Raw genomic sequence first — 25,551 nt, 5'->3', positions numbered from 1 at the left:
CAAAAATAATTTTTAATAAATATGAAATATAGGTAAAAAAATATGAGTAGAATATAAAAGAATAAAGAAGAAAAAATTATTAAGTCAAATTAATTATATATATTAAAATAAATAAATCTCATTAGGTGTGAAATAAAATATATATATCTGTATATTGAAAAAAAATATTTAACTCATTTTAGCGCAAAGATAGGATTGTCCTGTACTCTAATCCTATTCAAAAAAATAAACTATAATTTATAATCTATAGTTTGACATAAAAAATTATTATTTTTTAATTGTATTTGAACTTAATTCATTTTTCCACACTCAAAGTTTAGCCCAGTCCTTCTCTTATTTATGGATCCGTCCTTGCATCTTGGTACACTTTCTAAGTATGGATCCGTGTCGTTTGAAAAGAGGTAATACCAGCTCCTGATACTACCTTGTTGCAGGCTCTAAACAACAATGTGCTTGGGAAAAAATCAAACTTCTCAGCTTCTTCGAGCTCATTGAGTAAGATAAAAGCTTCGCATTTTCATGCGTCATTATTGAGGATTGGGACATGGGAGGTGAGGATTTTATAAGAAAAAATTTGGTGGTTTACTTAAATGATACATTTGTCTTTCATGTTATTATTTTTGTATGTTCTTATGGAAGTTTTTGTCTGTGCATTATTCTGGTATTATATTCTTGTATTTACAATCTATTCAATCTTTCTGTTTTGAGCAGAATTTTTCTGCTCATCCTTTTCCTCCTATTTGTGTTTGTAACTTTCTGTGATACGGTTCACCAAAAAGAAAAATGATGAGAAGTTTCACTTGCCTTTATTTATGAGTTTCACTTACAATTATCAACGAGGGATCTGCCATTGGAACATAGTTTATTTCGAGTCATTGTCTTTTCTCCTTGAAGGTGCAGTTCATGAATTTTTTTTGGGTGATCTAGTGCATTCTAATTCTCATATATTTTTGTCAAGTAATCCTTTACTAGATTGCTTAAATTTGTGGAGAAATTCACTATGTTCTATTGGCAAACAGTTTGTGACTAGATATGAAGGTGATTTAGTGGCAAAATGTTACTTCGCCAAACGTAAACTTCTATGGGAATTTCTCGAAGGTGGCTTGAAGAGCAAGATTGAGTTTCATTGGTCCGACATTACTGCAATTAAGGCAGTATTTTTTGAAGGTGACCATGGGGCTTTGGATATTGTGGTAAGATTTATTTTTTCTCAATTTGTGTTGGTATATATTGTCCATTTCTTACTGGTAACATGTTGGCAATTGTTTATTAGTTGGCAAGACCACCTCTTTTCTTCCGAGAGATTGATCCTCAACCAAGGAAACATATACAATGGCAAGCAACTCAAGATTTTACCAATGGCCAAGCATGCATACACAGGTAGATGTAAATTATATTTTCTCTCATCTTATGAAATTCACCTCTTTTGTTGCAAGCTGGCACAAAATCTAAGCTTTGGGAGTGATATTATCATTTAATTTGTGGTTCTTGTTATTGATATTTCAATAAAAAATAATCAGGTTTTATTTTCAGTATATATTTTTGGAGTCTATTGTAAGCCTTTGCCTTTTGAATATTGTAGTTGCTTCCTTCTTGTCAATTGTTTAAATTTGATTAAATTAGTTAAACTATACCTTTTTATGAATATTATTAATATTAAGTTTTATATGATGATCTACAATGTAAAGCATATCCTTTGTGGTAACCTGACTGCATGTTACGTTCCTTGACCTATTTAAACTAAGCTTGATGTGATATAACAAATTTTGCCAGAAGATATTTATGTTTGTTGCCTATCTCAAATTGTTTGAAACATAGATAAATCAAAATTTTACATATTCGGTTGTGTCTGTATTGTAACTTTCACCAAATGTATGCTGCAGGAGGCATCTACTTCAATGTCCCCAGGCCTCGTTGAGCAAGAATTTTGAGAAACTTATCAACTGTGATCCTCATTTGAAGCTACTTAGTCAGCAACCTGATATTATATTAGAATCACCTTACTTTGATCCGCTACTTAATCAGCAACCTGATATTATATTAGAATCGTCTTATTTTGATCAGCAACCTGATATTATATTAGAATCGCCTTATTTTGATCCGCTACTTAGTCAGCAACCTGATATTATATTAGAATCGCCTTACTTTGATCCTCAGTACTTTGATATTATATTAGCATCGCCTTACTTTGATCCTCAGTACTCAGTTTTGGAAGATCAAAGTGATTTTAAAAGTCATATCAATGATGATATTAAGGATGATTCTAAAATCACTTTCTCTGGCTTTTACGAACCTGGTCCCCTTTGTGCAACATCATCAATCTCCAATAAGACGGAAACACAAGATTCTTTCTGGAGGACACCTGCTTTTGATTCACAATGCACTCCTTCACCATGCTCAGGTAATAATATTAGCTCCAACTGTATCACTTTTCAATAATTCATCTATTTAGAAACTGTTGGGACTAAACTTTATCTATGACTAAAGTTGAGGAGTTGGCTTCAGAAAACACATCATTGCCTTGCGACGCTTTATTCGACAAAGAGGACTTTATATCACAATTCCTTGACTTTGATTTCCAGCCTCCTTCTGCTGCTTCTGATGAACAATCCAACATCCCGAAGGTCAATTCCCTTTGCTGCCTGCTCCAGCATGATACAGTTGCCAGTATGACGATAAATGCCCAAGTGAATGATCAGGATGGCAATGCTGTCGATGCACAATCTGATGCTGGATCCTACGATGAATCTTATTCAACACCAGAGATCGAACAATCATTCTCGGAATTTATGATGATTCCTCGAATAGCCTCGTTTCCACGAGTTCTTTCTCAATCCTACTTGATGTAGAAAAAAAATCATATATATATATATATGTTCTATTGGATTCTCTCGCAACTCGTAAGATATTTTTATAGCTTTCTATCCATACGATGATTAACTTGAAAGAATCAAATTTGATTGTAATAAACAGGTTACAAGATGGTCATTTCCATAATCTTTAGTGTGTGTTCTATAGAACTGTTATTGCCGATCGAAATGCAGTGGTTGATGTCTCCCCGTTTGCATAATTAAAATGAAAAAAAAAAATTAATGATTCCGGAACGGATGCTGCTCAAAAAGGGACAAACTTTACTTCAAACAAGAAGAAGTTTGAAGCAATCAATACTGCGGCTGGCAGACCCAGACACCAGTGCAGGCTGGCCAATAAGTCGGAGTGCATCCTTCCTTTCATGGCGCCCTTCCTCTGCCGGAGCTCCTCCAGCAGATCGTATGCCACCTCCGACCGCCCCTCCCTGCACATCTCCTCCAGCAAGGTCCGGTAGGTCAGAATGTCCGGTTCTCCAGCATGTCGAATACCACCTCGACCGCCGCCTCTAGCCGCCGCTCCAGCGACAGACTGCAGATCACCGCCATGTATATAGTCGCCGTGGGCACTAGTGCCTTCGACCTCTTCTCCATCCACCCCTTCTGGCAAAGCCCCTGCACGATGTAACCGTAGGAGCATGGCGAGATCAGAGTCCGATTGCGCACGAATGGCTTTGGCTACGTCATTAGAGGTGAACCCCGACCGGAGGCAGTCGATCCATGAGTCAAATTTCTTCTCGAGGGGAGTACGCGACCGAGCATCGGAGCTAGGGCTAGAATTAGGTGTGAGTGAAGAGGCATCGCAGAAATGGCGAGAGAGGGGGAGCAGGACGAGGCCAACGGCGGCAGAATTAGGGTTTCGGTAGAGGAGGCGGAGAACCAGGATCGCCATCGACGATGGAAGCAAGCAACAACTGACGGTTCGATAGAAGACTAGATAAATTAATGGGCCAAGTTAATGGGCTGAGAAAAGATAGCCCACTGAACTTCGTCCATTCTTGTTGAAATGTGCTTGTAATTTTGATATTTGTGAAAATGCCCCCAATAGTTGATTAATTAGTCACCTATGATGACAGAAGACATTAGCCGATTCTTAATAAAAGTATGAAATTACATGACTAATATTTAAAGACCAACTCTAACATATGGTCTTTAAAGACTAGAGCTAGCACGTTGGAGTTGATCTTTAAGGCCAGTTCTAATATTGGTGCTAGTTTGTACAAACTGACACTTGGTTTGTAAACCAACAACACTTGGTGTTAGTTTGTAAGTTTGTAGAAATTAGCACCAAGAAAGATGGGTAATGCTAGTTTGGTGGTAATAACTAATAACATCAAAGCGGTACTTTAAAGAAGAGAGAAGAGAATTATTATACGTAGATAAAAGAAATTAAAAAATAAATAAATTTAAGCTACATTAGATCATCAATGTTAGATGCCACCTACTACCGCTCATATGAAGGTGTGCAAACTCGGCTCATATGAAGGTGTGCTAACTATTATTCTTTGTGTGCCTATATATATATATATATATCAAATAGAGATGGTTAATCAATCATTAGCTTAATAATATGTATTTATACCATTAGTTAACCATTCACTTTAGTCCATATTAATTTATTAATCTCCAATGGATGGACGTTAACTTATTTTTGTCAAATCTTTTCCTTTTTATATAAAAATAAGAATTTCTCCGTACTATAATTAATTGACATCAATGTCTTTTCATATCCAACCAAATTATTTTCTCCACAAGTTACTTTCGCATCCACATCCACAACTCCCATCAACCATACGGGCTACCCAATTAACTAGAAGAAGATAAATTTATTGTAATAAAGTAGAGAATTGACTTTTAACGAATACTTATCTCTGGAAAAAAAAACTTTCATCCCATAAGCACTTCGCACTAAAAAACCCAATCATTTAAGGTCAAAACTTGACGAGTTTTGGAAAAAAAACATAAATTGTTACTACTTAGTAACTAATTTAGCAACGTAAATATCTCATGGCTAATCAGCAACAAAAATATTTTATGGCTAATGAACAATGAAAAATATTTCATTACTAAATTTGTTGTAATTCAACGATAAAAATAAATATTTGTTGTAAAATCAGGGATGAATAAATCATTGGTTGTAACTTTTTCATCGATTTTGCAAAGAACACGGGATTCGTCGTAGATTTTGCAATGAATCTAAAATTCGTCGCATATTTTGCAACGAATCTAGAATTCATCGTAGATTTTACAACAATATTGAATTCATTGCAAATATTGTTATATGATCTATTATTAAGTAGTTGCGATGAAACAGGGATTAATCACGAATTTGCAACGAATATACAGATTCATTGCAAATTTGCGACGAATCTCAGGATCATTGCAAATTTGCGATGAATTTCAGATTCATTGCAAAGTCTTAATTTTAAGAAAAATAGCCTGAAGTCAGTTAATTGATCGAGAGAGCTTGGAATGAGGGAGTGTAATAGGGTTTGTGGGGTGACAAGCAACTACTCTGCAATTGCAACTGCCACAACCCAATACTAACTGTTGGGGTTGTAAGGTTATAAATATAGTCTCACATTTAAAACACATAGAAAATATCATAGATTTTTAATCATAAAATATTGCTCGTATCAATTTTTTTAAATAATGTTAAAATAAAGTTCAATATTGGACGAATTATGTATCATGGATAAAATTATAATATATAGACAAGTATTAAGTGCTCTTTTTATTATTTTACTTGTTAATTATGTTCAACGCAAAGTTTTTTATATAAAAATTAAAAGGGCATTTCAAATTAAGAGACGTCATATTAACGTATATTTTTCTAAAAAAAAAAAAGTCAAATGCCCTAATCCCAAAATACCTCTACATTTAGTTCTCTTATAAAAATTACCCTTTAACTTCTACTATCAATTATATTTGCATGATTTTATTCATTTAAAATACAATGAATGTTATATAGTCTGCTCGTTAAAATATTATTTAATTAGGTTAAAATCATGATTGATCAAATAATATGTTATATAAGTTAGTTATTAGGTTTTTAGCATAATGACGCCAACTTGTACACGGTATAGAATAATGATATTTTATTTATGGTAATTATATTTACATTATCAATTAAATATCCCATTTCTTAAATATCTCAAATTCTATAATTAAATATCTTATAAATTAAATATTGGCTTAATCACTTATTAAATATCTCAAATTCCATATAAATATAAAGTTTTTAATTTTTTAAGAACAAGATACATTCAAATCTCCTCTATAATATTTCTTTCCAATTGGATATTTAAAATTGAAAAATATTTTAAAAAATATATCCTTCCAAAAAGAATATTTGAGATTAGGAAATATTTAAAAGAAATCCCTTTTCTGCCGAGATATTTAAAATTAGGAAATATTTAGAAAGAAAAATATCTCTCCCAAATATCTATGCCAATGTATATGCCACATGGGAAGAACTTACTAAATTCGGCAAAAATTATTCTCTATTAAAGAATCCCTTCGACGTCTTCTGTGAAATTGTTTCACCTTCCTCGCGAACAAATCCCTCCACGTTGCTTCTGCGAAATACCTCTACGCTATCGAAGCGTAAAAGCTGCGGAGAAGCAGCGGAACTGGGCGTTCTAAGGTTCCTACTTTGGATATCTTTCGATGGAATGGATTGGTCTTCGGTTTCCAGCAAGCGCCGAGCTGATTCCACCCCGCACTCGGCTCCATCTCCTCCGGCGGGGAAGTTGGAAGTGGAGGAGCCCTTGTACGAGAAGCGCGTACGTCTCCACAAGAGGGCCATGGACACGAGCACTTCTAGTGAGCAGGTAGATCCCTCACTTTCTCTTCTCATTATGTTTTGTCTCGTTGAGCGATCATTTTGATTAGGTTCTCATGATCTCGTGCAAAAGGACCGATCTTTTTTTTTCCTTCCCCATCTTGGCAGAGACAGATTTACCTTAGGCTCGTCCTGGCCTATAGCCTAGCCTTTTTTTTTTTTTTTTTTTACATGTTTAATCATCTATTTCAAATCACAAAAAGTGCCATAGAAAATAAAAACAAAAATCTAGCTTTCATTTATCCCGATCAAATCTTGCATGAAAAAGATTTTGCATTAATTATTCCTACCTCATATCTTATTTAAATTTAATCGGGTATTTTTATTATTATTATTTTAAATTTAAAACGTTACTAAAAAGGATTTTTTATAATTATATATTTTTATTATATTAATGAAAAAATTTCTTTTAAAAAATCCTAATATATAAATAAATCAATCCTTTATTATTTATAATCCGATCAATCTCAATTAAATTTATCAAAAATAATTTTTAAAGAATATGAAATATAGGTAAAAAATATGAGTAGAATATAAAAGAATAAATAAGAAAAAATTATTAAGTCAAATTAATTATATATATTAAAATAAATAAATCTCATTAGGTGTGAAATAAAATATATATATATATATATATATTGAAAAAAATTATTCAACTCATTTTAGCGCAAAGATAGGATTGTCCTGTACTCTAATCGAATTCAAAAAATAAACTATATTTTATAATCTATAATTTGACATAAAAAAATTATTATTTTTTAATTGTATTTGATACTTAATTCATTTTTCGACACTCAAAGTTTAGTGTTGTCCTTCTCTTATTTCTGGATCTGTCCTTGCATCTTGGTACACTTTCTAAGTATGGATTTGTGTCGTTTGAAAAGAGGTAATACCAGCTCCTGATACTACCTTGTTGCAGGCTATGTACAACAATTTGCTTGGGGAACCTGAACAGTTGGGTCTTCGCCTCCGGAAGAGTCCGTCGATTCATATGATGCTTTCTCAGTCAAAGGCAGGTAAAAATTTATGCGTCACTAGCTCGAAGGGCTCGAAAGTTGGTGTAAAATCAAACTCAGCTTCTTCGAGCTCATTGAGCAAGATCAAAGCTTCGCATTTTCATGCGTCATTATTGAGGATTGGGACATGGGAGGTGAGGATTTTATAAGGAAAAATTTGATGGTTTACGTAAATGATACGTCTCTCTTTCGTGTTATTATTTGTATGTTCTTGTGGAAGTTTTTGTCTATGCATTATTCTGGTATTATATTCTTGTATATGCAATCTATTCAATCTTTCTGTTTTGAGCAGAATTTTTCTGCTCATCCTTTTCCTTCTATTTGTGTTTGTAACTTTCTGTGATACGGTCCACCAAAAAGAAAAATGATGAGCAATTTTACTTGCCTTTATTTCTGAGTTTCACTTACAATTATCAACTAGGGATCTGCCATTGGAACATAGTTTATTTAGAGTCATTGTCTTTTTTTCCTTGAAGGTGCATTTCATGAATTCTTTATGGGTGATCTAGTGCATTCTAATTCTCATATGTTTTTGTCAAGTAATCCTTTACCAAATTGGTTAACTTTGTGGAGAAGTTCACTATGTTCTATTGGCAAACAGTTTGTGACTAGATATGAAGGAGATTTAATGGCAAAATGTTACTTCGCCAAACGTAAACTTCTATGGGAATTTCTCGAAGGTGGCGTGAAGAGCAAGATTGAGTTTCATTGGTCCGACATTACTGCAATTAAGGCAGTATTTTTTGACGGTGGCCATGGGGCTTTGGATATTGTGGTAAGATTTATTTTTTCTCAATTTGTGTTGGTATATATTGGTCATTTCTTACTGGTAACATGTTGGCAATTGTTTATTAGTTGGCAAGACCACCTCTTTTCTTCCGAGAGATTGATCCTCAACCAAGGAAGCATATACAGTGGCAAGCAACTCAGGATTTTACCAATGGCCAAGCACATATACACAGGTAGATGTAAATTATATTTTCCCGCATCTTATGAAATTCACCTCTTTTGTTGCAAGCTGACACAAAATCTAAGCTTTCGGAGTGATATTATCATTTAATCTGTGGTTCTTGTTATTGGTATTTCAATAAAAAATAATCAGATTTTATTTTCAGTATATATTTTTTTGGAGTCTATTGTAAGCCTTTGCCTTTTGAATATTGTAGTTGCTTCCTTCTTGTCAATTGTTTAAATTTGATTAAATTAGTTAAACTACACCTTTTTATGAATATTATTAATATTAAGTTTTATATGATGATCTACAATGTAAAGCATATCCTTTGTGATAACCTGACTGCATGTTACCTTGACCTATTTAAACTAAGCTTGATGTGATATAACAAATTTTGCCAGAAGATATATATATTTGTTGTCTATCTCAAATTGTTTGAAACATAGATAAATCAAAATTTTACATATTCGGTTGTGTCTATATTGTAACTTTCACCAAATGTATGTTGCAGGAGGCATATACTTCAATGTCCCCAGACCTCGTTGAGAAAGAATTTTGAGAAACTTATCAACTGTGATCCTCATTTGAAGCTACTTAGTCAGCAACCTGATCTTATATTAGAATCACCTTACTTTGATCCGCTACTTAATCAACAACCTGATATTATATTAGAATCACCTTACTTTGATCCGCTACTTAATCAGCAACCTGATATTATATTAGAATCGCCTTATTTTGATCCGCTACTTAGTCAGCAACCTAATATTATATTAGAATCGCCTTACTTTGATCCACTACTCAGTCAGCAACCTGATATTGTATTAGAATCGCCTTACTTTGATCCGCTATTTAGTCAACAACCTGATATTATATTAGAATCGCCTTACTTTGTTCCTCAGTACTCGGATATTTTATTAGCATCGCCTTACTTTGATCCTCAGTACTCAGTTTTGGAAGGTAAAAGTGATTTTAAAAGTCATATCAATTATGTCATTAAGGATGATTCTAAAACCACTTTCTCTGGCTTTTACGAACCTGGTCCCCCTTGTGCAACATCATCAATCTCCAATAAGACGGAAACACAAGATTCTTTCTGGAGGACACCTGCTTTTGATTCACAATGCACTCCTTCACCATGCTCAGGTAATAATATTAGCTCCAACTGTATCACCTTTCAATAATTCATCTATCCAGAAACTGTTGGGACTAAACTTTATCTACGTCTAAAGTTGAGGAGCTGGCTTCAGGAAACACATCATTGTCTTGCGACGCTCTATTCGACAAAGAGGACATTATATCACAACTCCTTGACTTTGATTTCCAGCCTCCTTCTGCTGTTTCTGATGAACAATCCAACATCCCGAAGGTCAATACCCGTTGCTGCTTGCTCCAGCAAGATACAGTGGTCGGTATGACGGTAAATGCCCAACTGAATGATCAGGATGGTAGTGCTGACGATGCACAAGCTGGTGCTGGATCCTACGATGAATTTTATTCAACACCAGAGGCCGAACAATCATTCTTGGAATTTATGAAGATTACTCGAATAGCCTCGTTTCCACGAGTTCTTTCTCAATCCTACTTGTGGTAGAAAAAAAAAATCAGATAAATCTCCTGCCCGTTATTTCTTGTACATATTTTAAGGAAAATTATTGTTTTGCTTTCTTTAGACTACGTGAGCTTCAACTTTTTATGATTGAATATATATATATATATATATATATATATATATATATATCATTGTCCTACTTTTTATGATTGAATATATATATATCATTGTCCTTTGGAACCGCTGTGAGCTCTATTGCACGCTGTTTTAATTGGTCGAATAATATTTGTTTTTATATATATGCATGCATATGCATGTAATGAAGTTGTTTTTGACTCAGTTTGACAAGTCTTATTCTCAACGTAACCATAAATCCCCCAATTCACAATTGTTACGATTACGTTTCGTTTTTCAAAAAAAAAAAAAAAAAAAACTAGTGCTTATCAACAATGGAAAATATTTCATTACTAAATTTGTTGCAATTCAAAATAAATATTTGTTGCAAAATCAGGGATGAATAAATCATTCGTTGTAATTTTTTCATCGATTTTGCAATAAACACGTAATTCGTCGCAGATTTTGCAATGAATCTAAAATTCGTCGTAAATTTTGCAACGAATCTAGAATTTATCGTAGATTTTACAACAATATTGCATTCGTGGCAAATATTATTACATGAATTATTATTAAGAAGTTACGATGAAACAGGGATTCATCATGAATTTGCAACGAATAAATAGATTCATTGCAAAGTTTTAATTTTAAGAAAAATAGCTTGAAGTCGGTTAATTGATCGAGAGAGCTTGGAATGAGGTTAAACCAATTCCTATATGTTTATATATTTCTCCTTATTATATCTATCCGTTCAAACATCAATTTGACTCAATATATTTTGATTCGTGATTTTTTTAAATATGAATATTATTTTTCTTAGTATTGAAAAAATCACTGAAAAAAATATATTAGGTCATATTTTTTTTGAGGATATCTATACAACTCATTCCGAACTCTTTAGGTCAATTAATTGACTTTGGAGAATTTTTGAGTTTATATTTAAAAGTAGCCCATTTGCAACGAATCTAAAGCAAGGATCCAATGCAAATGTGCTATTTTTTAAAAAAATAAAATTAAAAATAAAAATTATCCGAAGCCGGTTAATGGACCTAGAGAGTTCGGAATGAGATGAAATTAATTCCTATGTGTTCGTCTATTTCTCTTGATTATATAGATATCCGAAAAAAAAATGTTGAGCCAATATATTTTTTTCATACCTAAATCGATTAGATAAATTTAAAGTATAAGTTAGAGCATGTTATAAGAGTCCAATAGATGATGTCAGCATCTCCAATCAATTAGTTGGGATCTTCTGGTCCGCAAATTGCGGACCAGGAGATGGTCCACTGCATGGGAACCCTTGATTTAGATGAACCTCACCTTTAAATAAGTGGGGTCCATCCAAATCAACGGTGTAAAAAAGTGGACTAGAGAATCTGTGCTCCCAATCAATGCCTTCTTTGTACAGCTCTTAATACCAATTACTCTCCTTATTTATTCATTCTTACGACAGGTGAAAAAATTTTATGGGACCGAATCAATCATCCAGACTCAATGTTACCCAGCTTGATTAATCATCTTAATACCAATAGCTCTATTGAATATGTCATATTAGTCAACTATTTGCGGGGCCGACCGTCCATGTGAACGGTTAGCTCATGTTGAAATTCATATATTTTGGACTAGTTAAAACAAAATTAAAACTTGATAAAAAAAATAATTATTTTATATTTTTATTAATCGTGTTTTAATTTGAGTCATATTAATAATAGATACTAGCTATTGGACATTTTGAAACTGTTGTCCCATGCCTTGTTGTCTGTTTTAATGGCTAATAGTCACTCATGATTTATCTTTTCCGTATTGATTTAGGGACGAATTAGAGGAGGTGTTGAGGACGAGTGAATCACTTTTTATGCCATATGAGTTCGAGATGGAATCCAATGGGTTATTGGACGGATTCATTGAGAATTTATATATATGGCATAGGCCACATTTGTATGAATAGAGAATTATGGGTTGGTAATCAATATAATTATTTGTAATATAGTTTGTATCATGACACACCATCTTTTTTTTTATTTTTATATTAATTTTTAATTTTTATATTTGTTAAAAAAAAAGAACAGACCAATATGAGATAAGAAATATATATAATATTAAAATATTTTTTAATTAATATTTTTAAAAAATATTAATTATATAAATGGTGAAATATGAAGAAAAGATAAGAATTATATTGATCCCGTCCGAGAGTCGAGGCTATGGATGCTGGGGGGCGTAGCGCTCCTGTTGATTGTCGGTGGGCTCCGAGTCAGAGAGACCTGCAACCACAGCAACGTCAGTGCCAAGTCAGGGAGGGATTCCCCAGAGATGGTCCTCCGATACTCAAGTCAGTCTCCGGCGGTGTATAAGCGAGGAAGCAGAGAAGCAGAGTAACAGTAGCTACAGTAAAAATGTGCATACCTCCGTTGAAACTTGGGGTCCTTTATATAGGGCTCCGAAGGCTCATGTGCACGCTCCTCGAGGCGCGCACGCTTCTCAAAGCTGACCCTGAAAAGACATGTCAGGAAAGCGTCTCTAACACCATACTTCAATGACCCAAGCATATCTCTGACATGATAGTAGAAGCTTCTGCCGTACGATCCTCTGCCCGTCCATACCGTCAACCATGTCGTTTGTTGGTGGCACGAATTCCTACGAGGATGTCGACTGATCCTCCTTTTGTCTATTAGTGGGCCGATCGGGACAACCGCTCGGCCAGCCCTTAGCCGTTCGGGTGGTCTAGCCCTTTGGCCGAGCAGAGTGGTCGCTCGACCAATCATTCCACTGTCCGAGTTTCATTGTGTTGCGATCCCTTTTCACCAGTTCCAGGGTTAAATGTAAGTCCGAGCGAGCTGACCGCTCGGCGTATGTCTTGTTTTGAGCATCGGAAGCTCGGTGTCTAGCCGAGCTATGGTGATATCTGATCGGTACTTCTTTATCCCGGTCGAGCGAGTGAGTTGTCCAACCGACCAGCGACACATGGACGTTGACCGCCTAGACCTTGACTTTCACCATGGCCATGACCCTCTGAGGGGTGGACCCTTATCACCGGATCATATATATATAATGAAAAGTGTGAAATTTATGAAAAAAAATTGTTGAAAGGGTTTTTGATAATTGAGAGATGTATGATTTTTTTTTTTTTTTACTTTTGACGTGAAACTAATGAAAAAACTCTCCTAAAATTTCAATTACTATGGATGCTCTTATAAACACTTTGTTTGAAAAATTGTAAATATTTTATTTAATTAGGATCCTTATTAGCTAGGATTTTTTTTTTTTTTTTGCTTATAAGGATGTCTAGTTGGCTTGAGAATGATAGTGTGTCATAATATGATAAAAGATCAATTCTCGACGAATATATATATTCTCATGGGAAAAAAATTCCTTCCATCCTATAGATATTTAGCAGTCGGATATAAGTTAACTCCGTAATTTATCTCTCTCTAATCACTCGGTTGTCGACTATAAATTAACCTTGATGTGATGTGACTTAATTGTTTACATTTAAATTTTCTTCACTGTTTTTTGCTTCTTGTTTTTTTCCTTTTCTTTTTGGTTGATGTAGAAGAGTTGTCTTGCTTGAGTAGTGTGTATGTTCAAAATGTTTAATGGTAACTTCTTCCCGGCCCGTTGATCGGTTGACCATCGCATTCACTAGCTAAGAGTAAAGTACTCTCTTTTACGGTCTATAGTGACTAAAAAGACTCCGCCCCCTTAATTTGTTAGTCCGCAACCCTTCCCGACCCCTCTTAGAAATTCATTATGGCTGTTCGGTTGAGCATAGACGATTCCATTGGCTAAATTCTAAATCGAAAATCAATACACGGAACAAATCAAACTTAACGAGGAGGGTAACTAAGATTTACCTCTTATGTTGCGCTAGTCTGGCTCCCTCGTGAGGTTCAAATGAAACTTGACTCGTGCGATTGAACTAAACCACACACACACATCATATATACAGGGGCAGATCCAGAACCCCTAGTATTATGAAATTTTACTAGTGGAGATAGAGGATAATGTCCTTTATTCCATGTAAAATTCGTCCCTCCATACTTGAATTTCTAGATTCACCACTATATATATATATATATATATATATATATATAGTTCTTGATTATGATGTTTCGAACGGAGTTAGATCCCACTCATATTATTGTATATCGACATAGTAGATTAAGGAATGTTCGAGTATATATATATATATATATATATATATATATATATGAGATCTTGTTCGATAATTTATTACTACAATGATTTTGGAATAGCTAATGCAAGCAATGAGATCTAGTAGTTAGTTCATTAGGTGTCTTAATTCAAGTTACGAGTTCAGTTTTTTTTTTTTGTTGGAATTAGGTATCTAGTTTACATTGATTAATTTTAGAGATGATCAATCTGGTCTATAAATAACCTGATAGATCATTAAGATAAATCGAAAAGTATTTGTAGCAGACGACTGATCAACCTAACGTTCTTATATCAATTGCTTTTTAAGAAAAATTCATCCATTAATTTATCGAAGTTAGGACTTAATCTTTATATATCTGAAAAAATGAGTTTACTTTCAATTCAACCCTTGATGCATTCGTTTCTAAATCAAGGCTATGATGGTTATAAGAATCAAATAAAAATACAAGATTAATCAAGTTAGGAATCATTGACATGAGGTGATCGATTCGATCCTTCGAAAAATTTTTATTGACCGTCAAAATAAATCAAAAAGTACCTGTAGTGAATAATCTAGAAGTCCAATATTCCTTAAATGCATGTAAAAAAATTTCTATAAATATATTATAATTAAAAAAATAAATTATAAATATCGGACCCACAGGCTATAAGAATCTAAGTAGGGAAATACGTAGCCTAATTGATTTAATAATAATTCTTATTTGTGCCTAATAATATTTGTCCACGTGACAAAAGTAGGGGAGGGGGAATTTATTGGCCATTTGGTAGATTTAGCGGGTCCCACTCCGTTGGCCAAATCAAATAATTCTCACGTGGATAGAGTTTGGGGCTGTTTGGGGTTCTTTGGCAACAAGTGAAGGAGCTACAGATGTGCAAATGCAATTTAATTTCTAATTTAAGGCCGAGTCAATGTTTTAATAGATTTTGATTGGACATCAATAAATTCATTAAATCTTCGAGGTTTCATAAGATATTTTGGTTGGAAAATATCAAGATATAAAAACTACGTTGGGAAATTTAGGGTGCGTTTGATACGCGCGTTTTTCATTTTCATTTTCTGAAAACGTACGTTTTCTGAAAAATTATGTTTGGTTTACGTTTTTCGTACTTGATTTCTAAAAAAATAACTAACGTTTTCTAGAAAAACAGAAAATGACATTTTGTCATTTTCTATTTTCTAGAAAACGCGCGTTTTCCATAAAATGAAAATGAAAAATATACGTACCAAACGCACCCTTATTTTTTTGTCAAAGATATCATTAAACTTTCAAATGGACATCTAGAAAAAAAAAATCATGAAAAACGGAAAATAACTCATTCAAAATTGCCTTTGACATGCCGGTACCACGGTAAAATTATTACAGTGTGATTTTAATATTACGGATTCAAATCATGAAACCACTCTTTTACAATATAACCAAAATTGCATATAATAAACTCTTATATGAAATTCCTAATTGACAAGAACTTCCTAAATAAGACTATCCTTTATCTAAATCAACCTTTAGTTTCTTATACTATATTTCAATAAAAGATACTTCCCAATTAGCTTAACAACTTATGAAGCATTATTCTCAGTAGTCGTATTATGATGAACCAATTGTTTTCATGCAGATGAATAGGCATAGAGAAGCTCTTGAGGCAAAGATCTTTTGGCTTTGGTAGAGAGTTCACTCTTGTGTCTTCCTATAGGTGAAGGTATTTTACTTACCGACATGTGCTACAAACACAGACTATAGATCAAAGTCATCACACTGATACAAAGAACCAATCAATGAACATTCTGTGGTGTTTTAGGTTCCAAGTAAAGCCTCATACATATTGCAAAGCACCAGGAAAGAAGAAACTTCTGATCGCATGTGGAATATGTTCAAAAACATGTATAATATTAGACACAATTTTAAATAACATTAAACAACTTGATCAATCTGAAACACGATTAATAAAAATAAACACGACTCCTAGATCTAATCTTAGATATGGCAAGATGTTAGCAAAGGTTGTTTACATCATCATATAACTATCATTAAGTTTCACCATATATGAGCTACTATAATTTGAGCTTAAACATTATGAACTAACACAAGCTAAGCTTTAATTTCATACAATGATATAATTTGCAGGAATTTTTTTGAGCATTTCTGTTTGGAAATAAATTTTTGAACATATCCAGAAGAATCTCAAAATAGGAAAAGTTTATCAGAAGTTGCTTCAGCTAAAAATCAGACAGTAATTGTTTGACTTGTACAGCAGAGAGATTAATGTGGAAACACAATGAAAACAACTTGCAAAGACCATAAAAAAATGAATGATTGTATGTATCTTACCTAATCAGATAAGTTGGATAAATTGACATTGACATGATGAAGAATCAATAACTAGGCCAATTAGCAATATATCAACAGAGCACAAAACCTTTCACTGAGTTAATATTTGAGTTGTTAACTGCAAAAACATAAACTAAATTTAACTACTGCAAATATTGATACCAAGGAACCGACTACACGCATGATTGTATTGGGAACATTGAATAGACACTTAAAAGGGATATATTATTGTGGAGAAGCGTACTAATGTATTGTCTAATCAATTAGAGTATAGTTAACTTACAATTCATTTAGGATGGTTAAGTGCAAGGAATAAGATAAAGAAAAATTAGCAAATTTGCACAAATCAAATAAGGAGACTAGTGCTCTTTTTAGGAATATGATATTGATAATCAATGAACTGATAAATCTAATGTTACACTTATGACTAATGCTTACCCATTTACTTCTACTCACACTTTGATGGCCATCGGCTGCAAAGTCATTGACAAATAATTGAACTTAAGAATTGAAACAAACAAGTAGACATGTGGGACAGGTTGGAATTAGGAATGAATTTTGAAATTTATTTTACATAAAAGAGCAATGATCCTTTGCTAACATATCAGCACAAAGAACATAACAAATGAATAGAGATAGCCTTGTAACAAATAAGCACAATTGACAATTTTGTAACCGAAGGCCTCAAGAAACTAGAGACCTACATTGCTTAAACAAAATGGTAGGAACAAACAATCATAAGATCCTAAATTCATGATCAATCTTACTAGCAACATGATTGATGATGACAGGCAGGCAGGCAGACTAGAAATTGATGGATTATTTTTTAAAGACAAGTAGCAACCGTCTAAAAATCACAAGGATCTTAATTTCAATTTAGATAAGTCTTGTAAAAGTCATTTTATAGCCAGAGTAAATTTGTTCATGACCAATGAACTCCATGCTATAAATAAGACATCTAAGTGCACAACAATTATCATTAGTCTGGAGCAGATGAACAATTAACAAATACAACCAGGATCTCAATTTCAACAACTTAGAGATATCTTGTAAGGCCATTGTATGGTAAAAGAGTAAAATTAGTGATGATAATGAACCTCATGCTACAAATAAGACATTAAAGTACACATGATTATCATGAACTTGAAACAGATGGACAATCAATAGTTATTAAAACGTTGACAGTAATTGCCAAAATTGCCTCTTTTCAACAGATCTGTTCTCATAAAAAAAAAAAAAATACCTTAGACACACCATGACTACAAGAAGCAACAAACGAGAATAAAGGTAGAATTTCCACAGTAAAACGTTACATTTTCAACATCAATTCTTCACAGAATCAAACATTCAATACTCCCCAAGTTTCTACATGCTGAAAAAGTAGTAAATGAAATCAAGAGGGGGAAAGGAGAAATTCAATCTTTAAGCAGCAAATGTCAAATCTTGACATTATTGACCTTGACTACAACTAAACAAACACAAAAATGAAAAAAAAAAATGTGAGGGAGCAGTTGGAGCTCAATCATTGAGAAGCTAGGTTAGAGGGAAGGGAAAAAGCATGCTATTGACGCTTTATATAACTGAACAGACAAAAGAACGAAACAATTGGGAGAGAGCAGACAAGGCTCAATGAGCAGGAACCAGATCCACGCCAAAGGGATCGAAGAAATGCTCCGGATCGGGGCTCGGCGGACCGAAGAAGACGTACTTGGCGGCAACGAGCTTCCTCCGCTGCGGGTACCGTGGGCCATGCCCCCGGGCAACGAAGCAAGGGCGGCCGTCGATCTGAGCGGCTGGGGAGGGGGAGGAGGGCGGTGAGAGGAGGAGTGGCGCATCGGATCTGACGGTCCGGAAGATCGAGTCCCTGAGGCGTGCGAGGTCGCCGGGCTTCAGGAAGCGGTGGAGCCGCCTCTTGCTGCGCCGGGAAGGGGAGCACGAGGACGGCGAGAGCTGCTTCGCACCCGAGCTCACCATGATCGACGGATCGAGCTGCGAAAGAGCTCGCAGGGGGGGAGGGAGATCGATGAAACGAGATCGGATTAGGGTTTTCTGGAAGGTTTTTGAGAGCGTGAATGGAAGCGATAAAGGCGGGAGGTGGAGGGAAAGGGAAGAACTAATCAGCACCGTGGGGTTTTAAATCGAAAGGGCAAGCAGTGCATCCTCTTATTACAAAATTGCCACCAACGGCCCAAAAAAGCCCATAAAGCCTAATATTCCTCATGTGAGGCCCACTGGGTACCCAGTAGGCCCAATTAAAAGCCGAAAATGAAGCTTAAATCGAATTCTTATTTTTAAAATTAGCAATTTTTCACATTTTAATCATTTTCTAAAATAGATAAATATCATATTAAACAAATACGATGTGTCGAAAAAAGTTTGTTAATATTGTGAAATTTGAAAATTATTGATAGATTCAAATTCTTATATTTGGAATATAAATACAACAAAATACCGACAAGTTATATATCTAGAAGATTCCGTAAATCCAACGGTTCACATCAGAATCAAGCTGCACGGAATCTAATGCAGACAGCTAAGCGGGAGGCCGGTTCGTAGGGAGACTGCTGCTAAAAATTCTCTTCGCTTCTCTTCTCTGGGACGAACGAGGGCGGCCGCGAGATCGAGAAGATTCCGGCGACGCGAATGGCTCCGACGAAGGAAAGCGTAAGCGAAGAGATCCCCGCGGCCTCCTCTCTCGGGGACGCCCTGCTGTACGCCACGATGTGCATCGTTGGCCTCCCCGTCGAAGTCCAGGTCAAGGACGGATCCCTCTACTCCGGAGTCTTGCACACCGCCTGCTTCGACAGGGACCACGGTATAGGGCCTCCGCTTGTTTCTACTTTGCTCAACCTTGATCATCCTATTAGCTCTATCTCGTTTCGATTTGCGTTGGTGTGGCCAACCGCTATTGCCTGCCCTGATTGTTGATCTAATTGATGTATGCGTCCTGAAGGTCGAAGCTTTGTGATTTGATTGATGATCCATGATTTCTGCCTTAAAATTTCTCTTTTTTTTTAACGTTCCTTACGACTTTACCTTTTTTTTTTTTTTTAATGCTAGAGCTTGATTTTAAGATTTTGTATATTTCGTTGGTGTCAGATCCGCGCATGTTGTAGATTTACGAACTTTTGAAATTTTTATCTGCTTCGTTTTATTAGGTATTGTGTTGAAGAAAGCGACGAAAATAGGGAAAGGGAAGTGTCGCGCAAACTTAGCATTAGGAGATTGTGTGGATACTCTCATTGTGCTTTCGTCTGATCTGGTTCAAGTAGTCGTAAGGGTAAGTCCTTTACCTTACTCTTGTGTGAAGCTTTTGTTTTATAGTTCCGTAATCTGTTCTCTTTTTACCAGGGTTTTGTACTTCCAGCTGATGAAGGTGTTGTTGATCATGTCGTTGGCAAAAGTACAGAGTCAGTGAATCAAGTTGAGTCCCATTCTTGTAGTAGGGAAATAGAAAGGGAAGAAAACCGATCGATATTTCAGAACTCTGCTTCAAGGTTTGTGGTGCATATGAAAACTTAAATCTGTTGGTGTATGTTTGTTGTTAGGACAGTTATGGTTCCTTGCCAATTATTTTATACAATTATATTTAGTTGTATTTAACAACTGGTAGGGAATCATAGTGAATTTGGGAAAAAATATATTTCTTCTTTCTGTTAGGATCATATGCGAAACTTATCTACCTGCGGAATTTAGGTTGCATTCAATGACCTACCAATCTATCAACAGGATGACCAAGCTGTCTATTTTATGCTATATTCTGTCTCATACTCTGGTCTGAACATCTGTATTCTGTTTTATATTCTGGCCTTTTATCTCTCAAACAAATGTCTTTCGCCAGTTGTGTTGGAAGGATCATGATGAGTGGAATTTCATATCTTTTTTGGACCCTACTGACATTCAAGTTATCATTAAACTCCACGTTCAGTTGAATTTTCTCAAATTGATATTGTTTATCTGAAAGTAGGCTAGACAGCTACCTTTACAGCAAGGAAATTTCATTTTCTCAAGGCACTTACATTCTGATTCAGATGAATGCGAATTCCATTTGCTAAAATTAAATGAACTTAGCTTATAGAATGATGTTGAATTTCAATTGATAAAGCATAATTGAATTTACTTCTAAATATGCTCTAGTTAGAAAGTAACAGTACATTTGGATTCCTTAAAACTATATATTCCTGAGGCTAATTGCTCAAATAAAATGATTTTTAGTAGCAGTGAAATTTTAATAAATAAATTGGAAACGCCAATCCCAAAAATTTATCAATTCTTCTCTGTGTCAACATTGTTTGGTTTTTACATGGTTAGTACCTTGATCTCATTAGTTTTCTGCAGACAGGTCACAGAGTCCCGAGCTGATGGAGACAAAGAGGACAATTCAATTGTTGAGGTTTCTAGAACCATCACTTAGTTTGAATATGGCATACATTTTCAATTTTTATATTATTGAATAATATATTTTCTGGTTATTTGAGCTTATAATGTATGCCCATGCAGGTGGCAAATGGAGCTCCTTCTTTGAGTCCTAGCTGTGAGTCATATGTCCTCTTCTTGAGAAATTAGTTCTAACCAAAATACTTTGTTTGCATCTTTATATTTATTTCAGCATTTTTTGAAAAATTGAAATTTGTTGCTGCAAATTATTATTCAGCAAACATCAAGGGAAGAAATAGCCATCTTGCTTCTCTACCCGACCAGCTATCTTCTCAAGAAATTGAAGCTCCCAAAGCATTGACCTCATCAGATACTAGTACTTCAGTCTGTTCTACTTCTTCCACTTCAATATTCGATATTACAGCCAATTCATATGCTACTGGATTAGTAACATCTAATACAACAATCCCAAAGAAAATCAAAGGTGAAAGTATTATTGCCAAGGTGAGGTTCTAGAATTTCCCATCTCCTGCTTTTGTATGCAAAAAAATGTACTGCCAATTCTTTGTTTCCTTAAGCCACTATAATTGTTGGATGTTACAACTTTTCTTCAAACGATAAAGTAGAGGATTACTTCTATTGATTTAGATTTATACATATCTCAAAAGTAGTAATTGTGCAGAAGGGAATATTCTGTTGGATTTTCCTCTTTGATGTATCTGTTCATAGGAATAAAGGAATTATCATAGAATAACTTTTTCTATGTTTGGTCATAGAATGAACTTGAAATACCAATTTTTATTGAATTATTATTCCTTCACTATCCTTCTATCTATTCCTTTTGTCATTCCAACAAATACATGAGCATTCCCACTCTTTCCATTCTCCAAGGATACATTATGTAAGTCGAGTGGGCCAATGTTTGCAGGACATGGCAAATGAATTAAGTGGGCTGAATTAAGTGAATCGGCTTGGCAAACTAGGTGGTCAAATGAGTTGAGCAGGTCAGATGGATTTGGTAGGACAGACAAGACAGGTAGTTTGGATGGTTCAAGTTGGGCTGAATGGGGTAGACTGTGATAGGTTCTTTGAGATATACTGCCTGGATAGGTTTGAATGGGTTGAATTTATTACCTGTTGTTGATTTAATTTATTTGTTTAATCTAACAGAACTGCATCATAGGAGATCTATGGATGCTTTTAGCATTTGAATTTTTTGCATTAGTTAGATTCATTTGTTTACCAATATTTGGTTCTTACTTTTTGGTACTTTCATAATTTTACAGGAATCAAAGCTCAATCCAGATGCAAAAGTTTTTACACCAACAGCCACAAATTATAGACAAGTAGCAGCTCCAGTGCCCAGATTTGTAAGCCCAAGTCAAATGTCAAATAGCCTTTCTGTAGTGCCTACTATTGGAGCACAATTAGGACATGAGGTGGAATCTTTTGCAAGTCGTTTCACAGTACCAAGTAAAGTGGTTCCATACAATAACCTAATTGCTGCTCAAGCTGGAAATGGAACTCATTACGCTCGCCCGGTGAGTTCTTAAGTGCTTTCTGCTCATTGTATGTATATGATGCTTTCTTTATTAAGTCCATGTCTATATAATCAATTAGTCAAACTTTTTTTTAATAATTGAACTTAAGTACTAGTTCATTTTCACTGTCATCCATAGGCTACATTTTTTTATACATGACAGTTCTGTTTTGTCCATTCCTAATTGATGCTACACTAATGTTCTATAACAATGGTAATACTCAGGACCCCATAAATTATATTTGTTTATTCTTTTTTTGTTTCTAATTTCAAATAGATTGTGGGGCACAGTAGTATTCGCCAACTTCCAGTTCGTGTCAATGGCCAATATCATCCTCTTCAAGCAGGACATCATGTGTACTTGAATCCACATTCCCAAATGGTAGACTTATCCCTTTCTTAATATATCCTTGAATTCATTATTTTCTGGCACAAAATAATTGGGTCTAACAGCTAGTAATTGGTCGTAATATGGTGAGGAATTTACTTCCCAAATTAATTAAATATGATAACATTTGTGATCTTAAATCTAGGTACCTGCTGGGCCACTAAATCAGCCTGTGTATGTACATCCAGTATCCCAGGTAATTATTCTTATGTATGTGTAGTTTTGTATTCTTTGTGATATTCACTACATGGCTGCTTATAAATGTTTGTCATATAGTTTCTCCCACTGTCAAAATGAGCAAGCGCCTATCAGAGTGTTCATTTTATGAAATTATCACGTATATATAGCTGATAGGTCTTTTTCTAAGAACAGTTTGATATCTTAATTGTTGAGGAAAGAGGATAACTTCTCTATTCAAATCAAAAAGGGCTTTTATAAAGTACATCTTCAGTGCTATCAATAGGATATCCGGTACCCTAGATTGAGAGTCGAAATTAGATGGATGATAAGGTCTAAAAAAGAGTCGAAATTAGATGGATGATAAGGTCTAAAAAAGAGTCGAAATTAGATGGATGGTAAGGTCTAAAAAATGATATTTCACTATGATTGTTAAGAGGGCATTGAGAAAATTTCACTAAGATAGTTAACAGAATATTTGTTATACTGTAAAAAAGAAAATGCTGTTTAGAATAATGTACAAGAAATTTGAAAGTAAAATAATGCTTGATGTCTTGACTCAAACAGAACATAAAATGTTTGAGAAGTTATGTCATAACTAAAGAAATGGTGATGCAGATATACATATATGGTGATTTGTTGAAATGGTTGAGTACATATGTTCTTGCTTCCCTAGCAAAAACTGAGGGAGTTCCTGTTTGAGGACCAATTACTTGAGAACAGTTTGCTTATGCTAAAAAAGATCATTAAACAAATGAGTATTGAATTGGACTGATGTATATTTCTTTCAAATATCAACAAAGGCCAGCAAAGACCATAGAAGATTCTAGTTCAGGGTAAAAAAAAGAATTGAAAGTCTCTTAATTGACTTGTTGCCTTATTAACTGTTGTCACTCTTGTAGCTAATTTTCTTCAATATGGAATTTCTCAGTCTGATTTATCACTATTCTAGCTTTTTTCCTTTTACTAGTGATTTATGAAAATTTTATATCATTATGTTAGTCATTGATTTTTGAACTGATCGTTGCCTTTTGCTTCAAGGAGCCAATTCAAGGAACACCATTCATGCCACAAGGGCATCCTCGGCCTCATCCCCCTCAAGCAAATATACTCAAGTTTCAAGGTACTCTCCTTACAAAATTCTCAAATCGAATCACACGTATTTAACATATTTATATGTAACAATTTTACACAAAGTGGTCACAAAAAGGTTAACTTGTATCCATTTTCCAATTCAATCAACCCAGTTGTTCATAAAGCTATCTACTTAATCATGAACATTTCTACAACCTCTCCTCTAATAGACGAACAAATAGTAAGTTTTAAAATAACTTATTGTTAGCATCTTTAGATATGAATCTATCCCGATCAAAAGTTTTCATAGAGCTGTTAAACTTTTGTAGGTGTTACTTCCTAAAGCATGGCATGTTTTCAAGTTTTTGATAATCTTTATTCCTCATATATTAGAGTATTAATATCTGAGAATCTTCATGGAAGTTTTGATGGTGACCAAATCACTTCATTCTAATCTTCATCTGCTCACTGTGCTCGACTTTTCTTGAATTTTGATCGCCATTTTAGGTACAGCAGCACAGCCTATACAGCTGCCTATGGCTCCCCCCATAATGGCTGGTGAGAACCAAACACTTGTGGCACCAATGCATGTTCCATTCGCCCAGCCCTATGCCGTTCCCCAACCCGTAATGATCTCCGATGTCAATGGTTATATTTTCCGATGAACCCTTCAGATCTCTTTAGCCGGATCTTGGAGTCTGCTCTCAATTTTGTTGAATTAGTTTGATTTCCTCAGCCATGGTAAATAATGATGCAGAGTAGAAGATGATATCATTTGGCCCCTTGAACTTGATGATATGATCAGGGAATTTTTTTAGGAACTTCAAATGTCTTTTATTGTCAAAAGAAGAAAGTGAATTACATGTTCGAGTCCTTTAGTTCTGGTTTATTCTCTTTAATTTGATAAGAATTTTTTTTACAGAGAAATGGAATTGTGTATTTAAAACAGGGCAGAGAGAAATATATGCATGTCTTAGTCCATGTGTATTTTTTTTTATTAAGTTCAACTTGCTTCTTAGTCCAAATTATTGATGAGCAATTTTAGAGCATTCAGTTGATGAAATAAAATTAAATTGAAATATTTAAAATTTATAAATTAGTTTTTTTTCTCTGATTTAGTTTGGAATTCTTAATTAAAAATATAAATATA

General features: G+C 34.5%; 3 protein-coding genes across 4 annotated transcripts; 2 read left to right on the top strand and 1 right to left on the bottom strand.

Moving 5' to 3' along the window:
* Positions 1-7,633: 7,633 nt before the first annotated feature.
* On the top strand, positions 7,634-10,270 carry LOC121999814. Its single transcript, XM_042554445.1, has 6 exons — positions 7,634-7,861; positions 8,329-8,502; positions 8,583-8,689; positions 9,191-9,301; positions 9,599-9,822; positions 9,909-10,270. The coding sequence occupies exons 1-6, from the start codon at positions 7,634-7,636 to the stop codon at positions 10,268-10,270; spliced, it is 1,206 nt and encodes a 401-aa protein (XP_042410379.1).
* Positions 10,271-18,471: 8,201 nt separating this feature from the next.
* On the bottom strand, positions 18,472-18,819 carry LOC121999813. Its single transcript, XM_042554444.1, has one exon. It carries the CDS (start codon positions 18,817-18,819, stop codon positions 18,472-18,474), a length of 348 nt encoding a protein of 115 aa, XP_042410378.1.
* A 537-nt stretch (positions 18,820-19,356) lies between these two features.
* Positions 19,357-25,382, top strand: LOC122003086. Of its 2 annotated transcripts, none has more exons than XM_042558526.1 (11): positions 19,357-19,660; positions 20,004-20,125; positions 20,197-20,342; positions 21,184-21,238; positions 21,346-21,379; positions 21,500-21,726; positions 22,509-22,763; positions 23,040-23,144; positions 23,296-23,346; positions 24,372-24,450; positions 24,909-25,382. In XM_042558526.1, exons 1-11 carry the CDS (start codon positions 19,489-19,491, stop codon positions 25,064-25,066), a joined length of 1,404 nt encoding a protein of 467 aa, XP_042414460.1. In that variant the 5' UTR covers positions 19,357-19,488; the 3' UTR covers positions 25,067-25,382. The 2 variants fall into 2 exon arrangements, with proteins under 2 accessions (XP_042414460.1, XP_042414458.1); XM_042558524.1 differs by having other exon boundaries at positions 19,359-19,660; positions 24,369-24,450.
* Positions 25,383-25,551: the final 169 nt, after the last annotated feature.

The sequence above is a fragment of the Zingiber officinale genome, chromosome 7A (assembly GCF_018446385.1).
Source record: "Zingiber officinale cultivar Zhangliang chromosome 7A, Zo_v1.1, whole genome shotgun sequence".
Classification (NCBI taxonomy): Eukaryota; Viridiplantae; Streptophyta; class Magnoliopsida; order Zingiberales; family Zingiberaceae; genus Zingiber; species Zingiber officinale.
The sequence above is the reverse complement of the archived record's forward strand: the minus strand, read 5'-3'. Positions and strand labels throughout refer to the sequence as shown.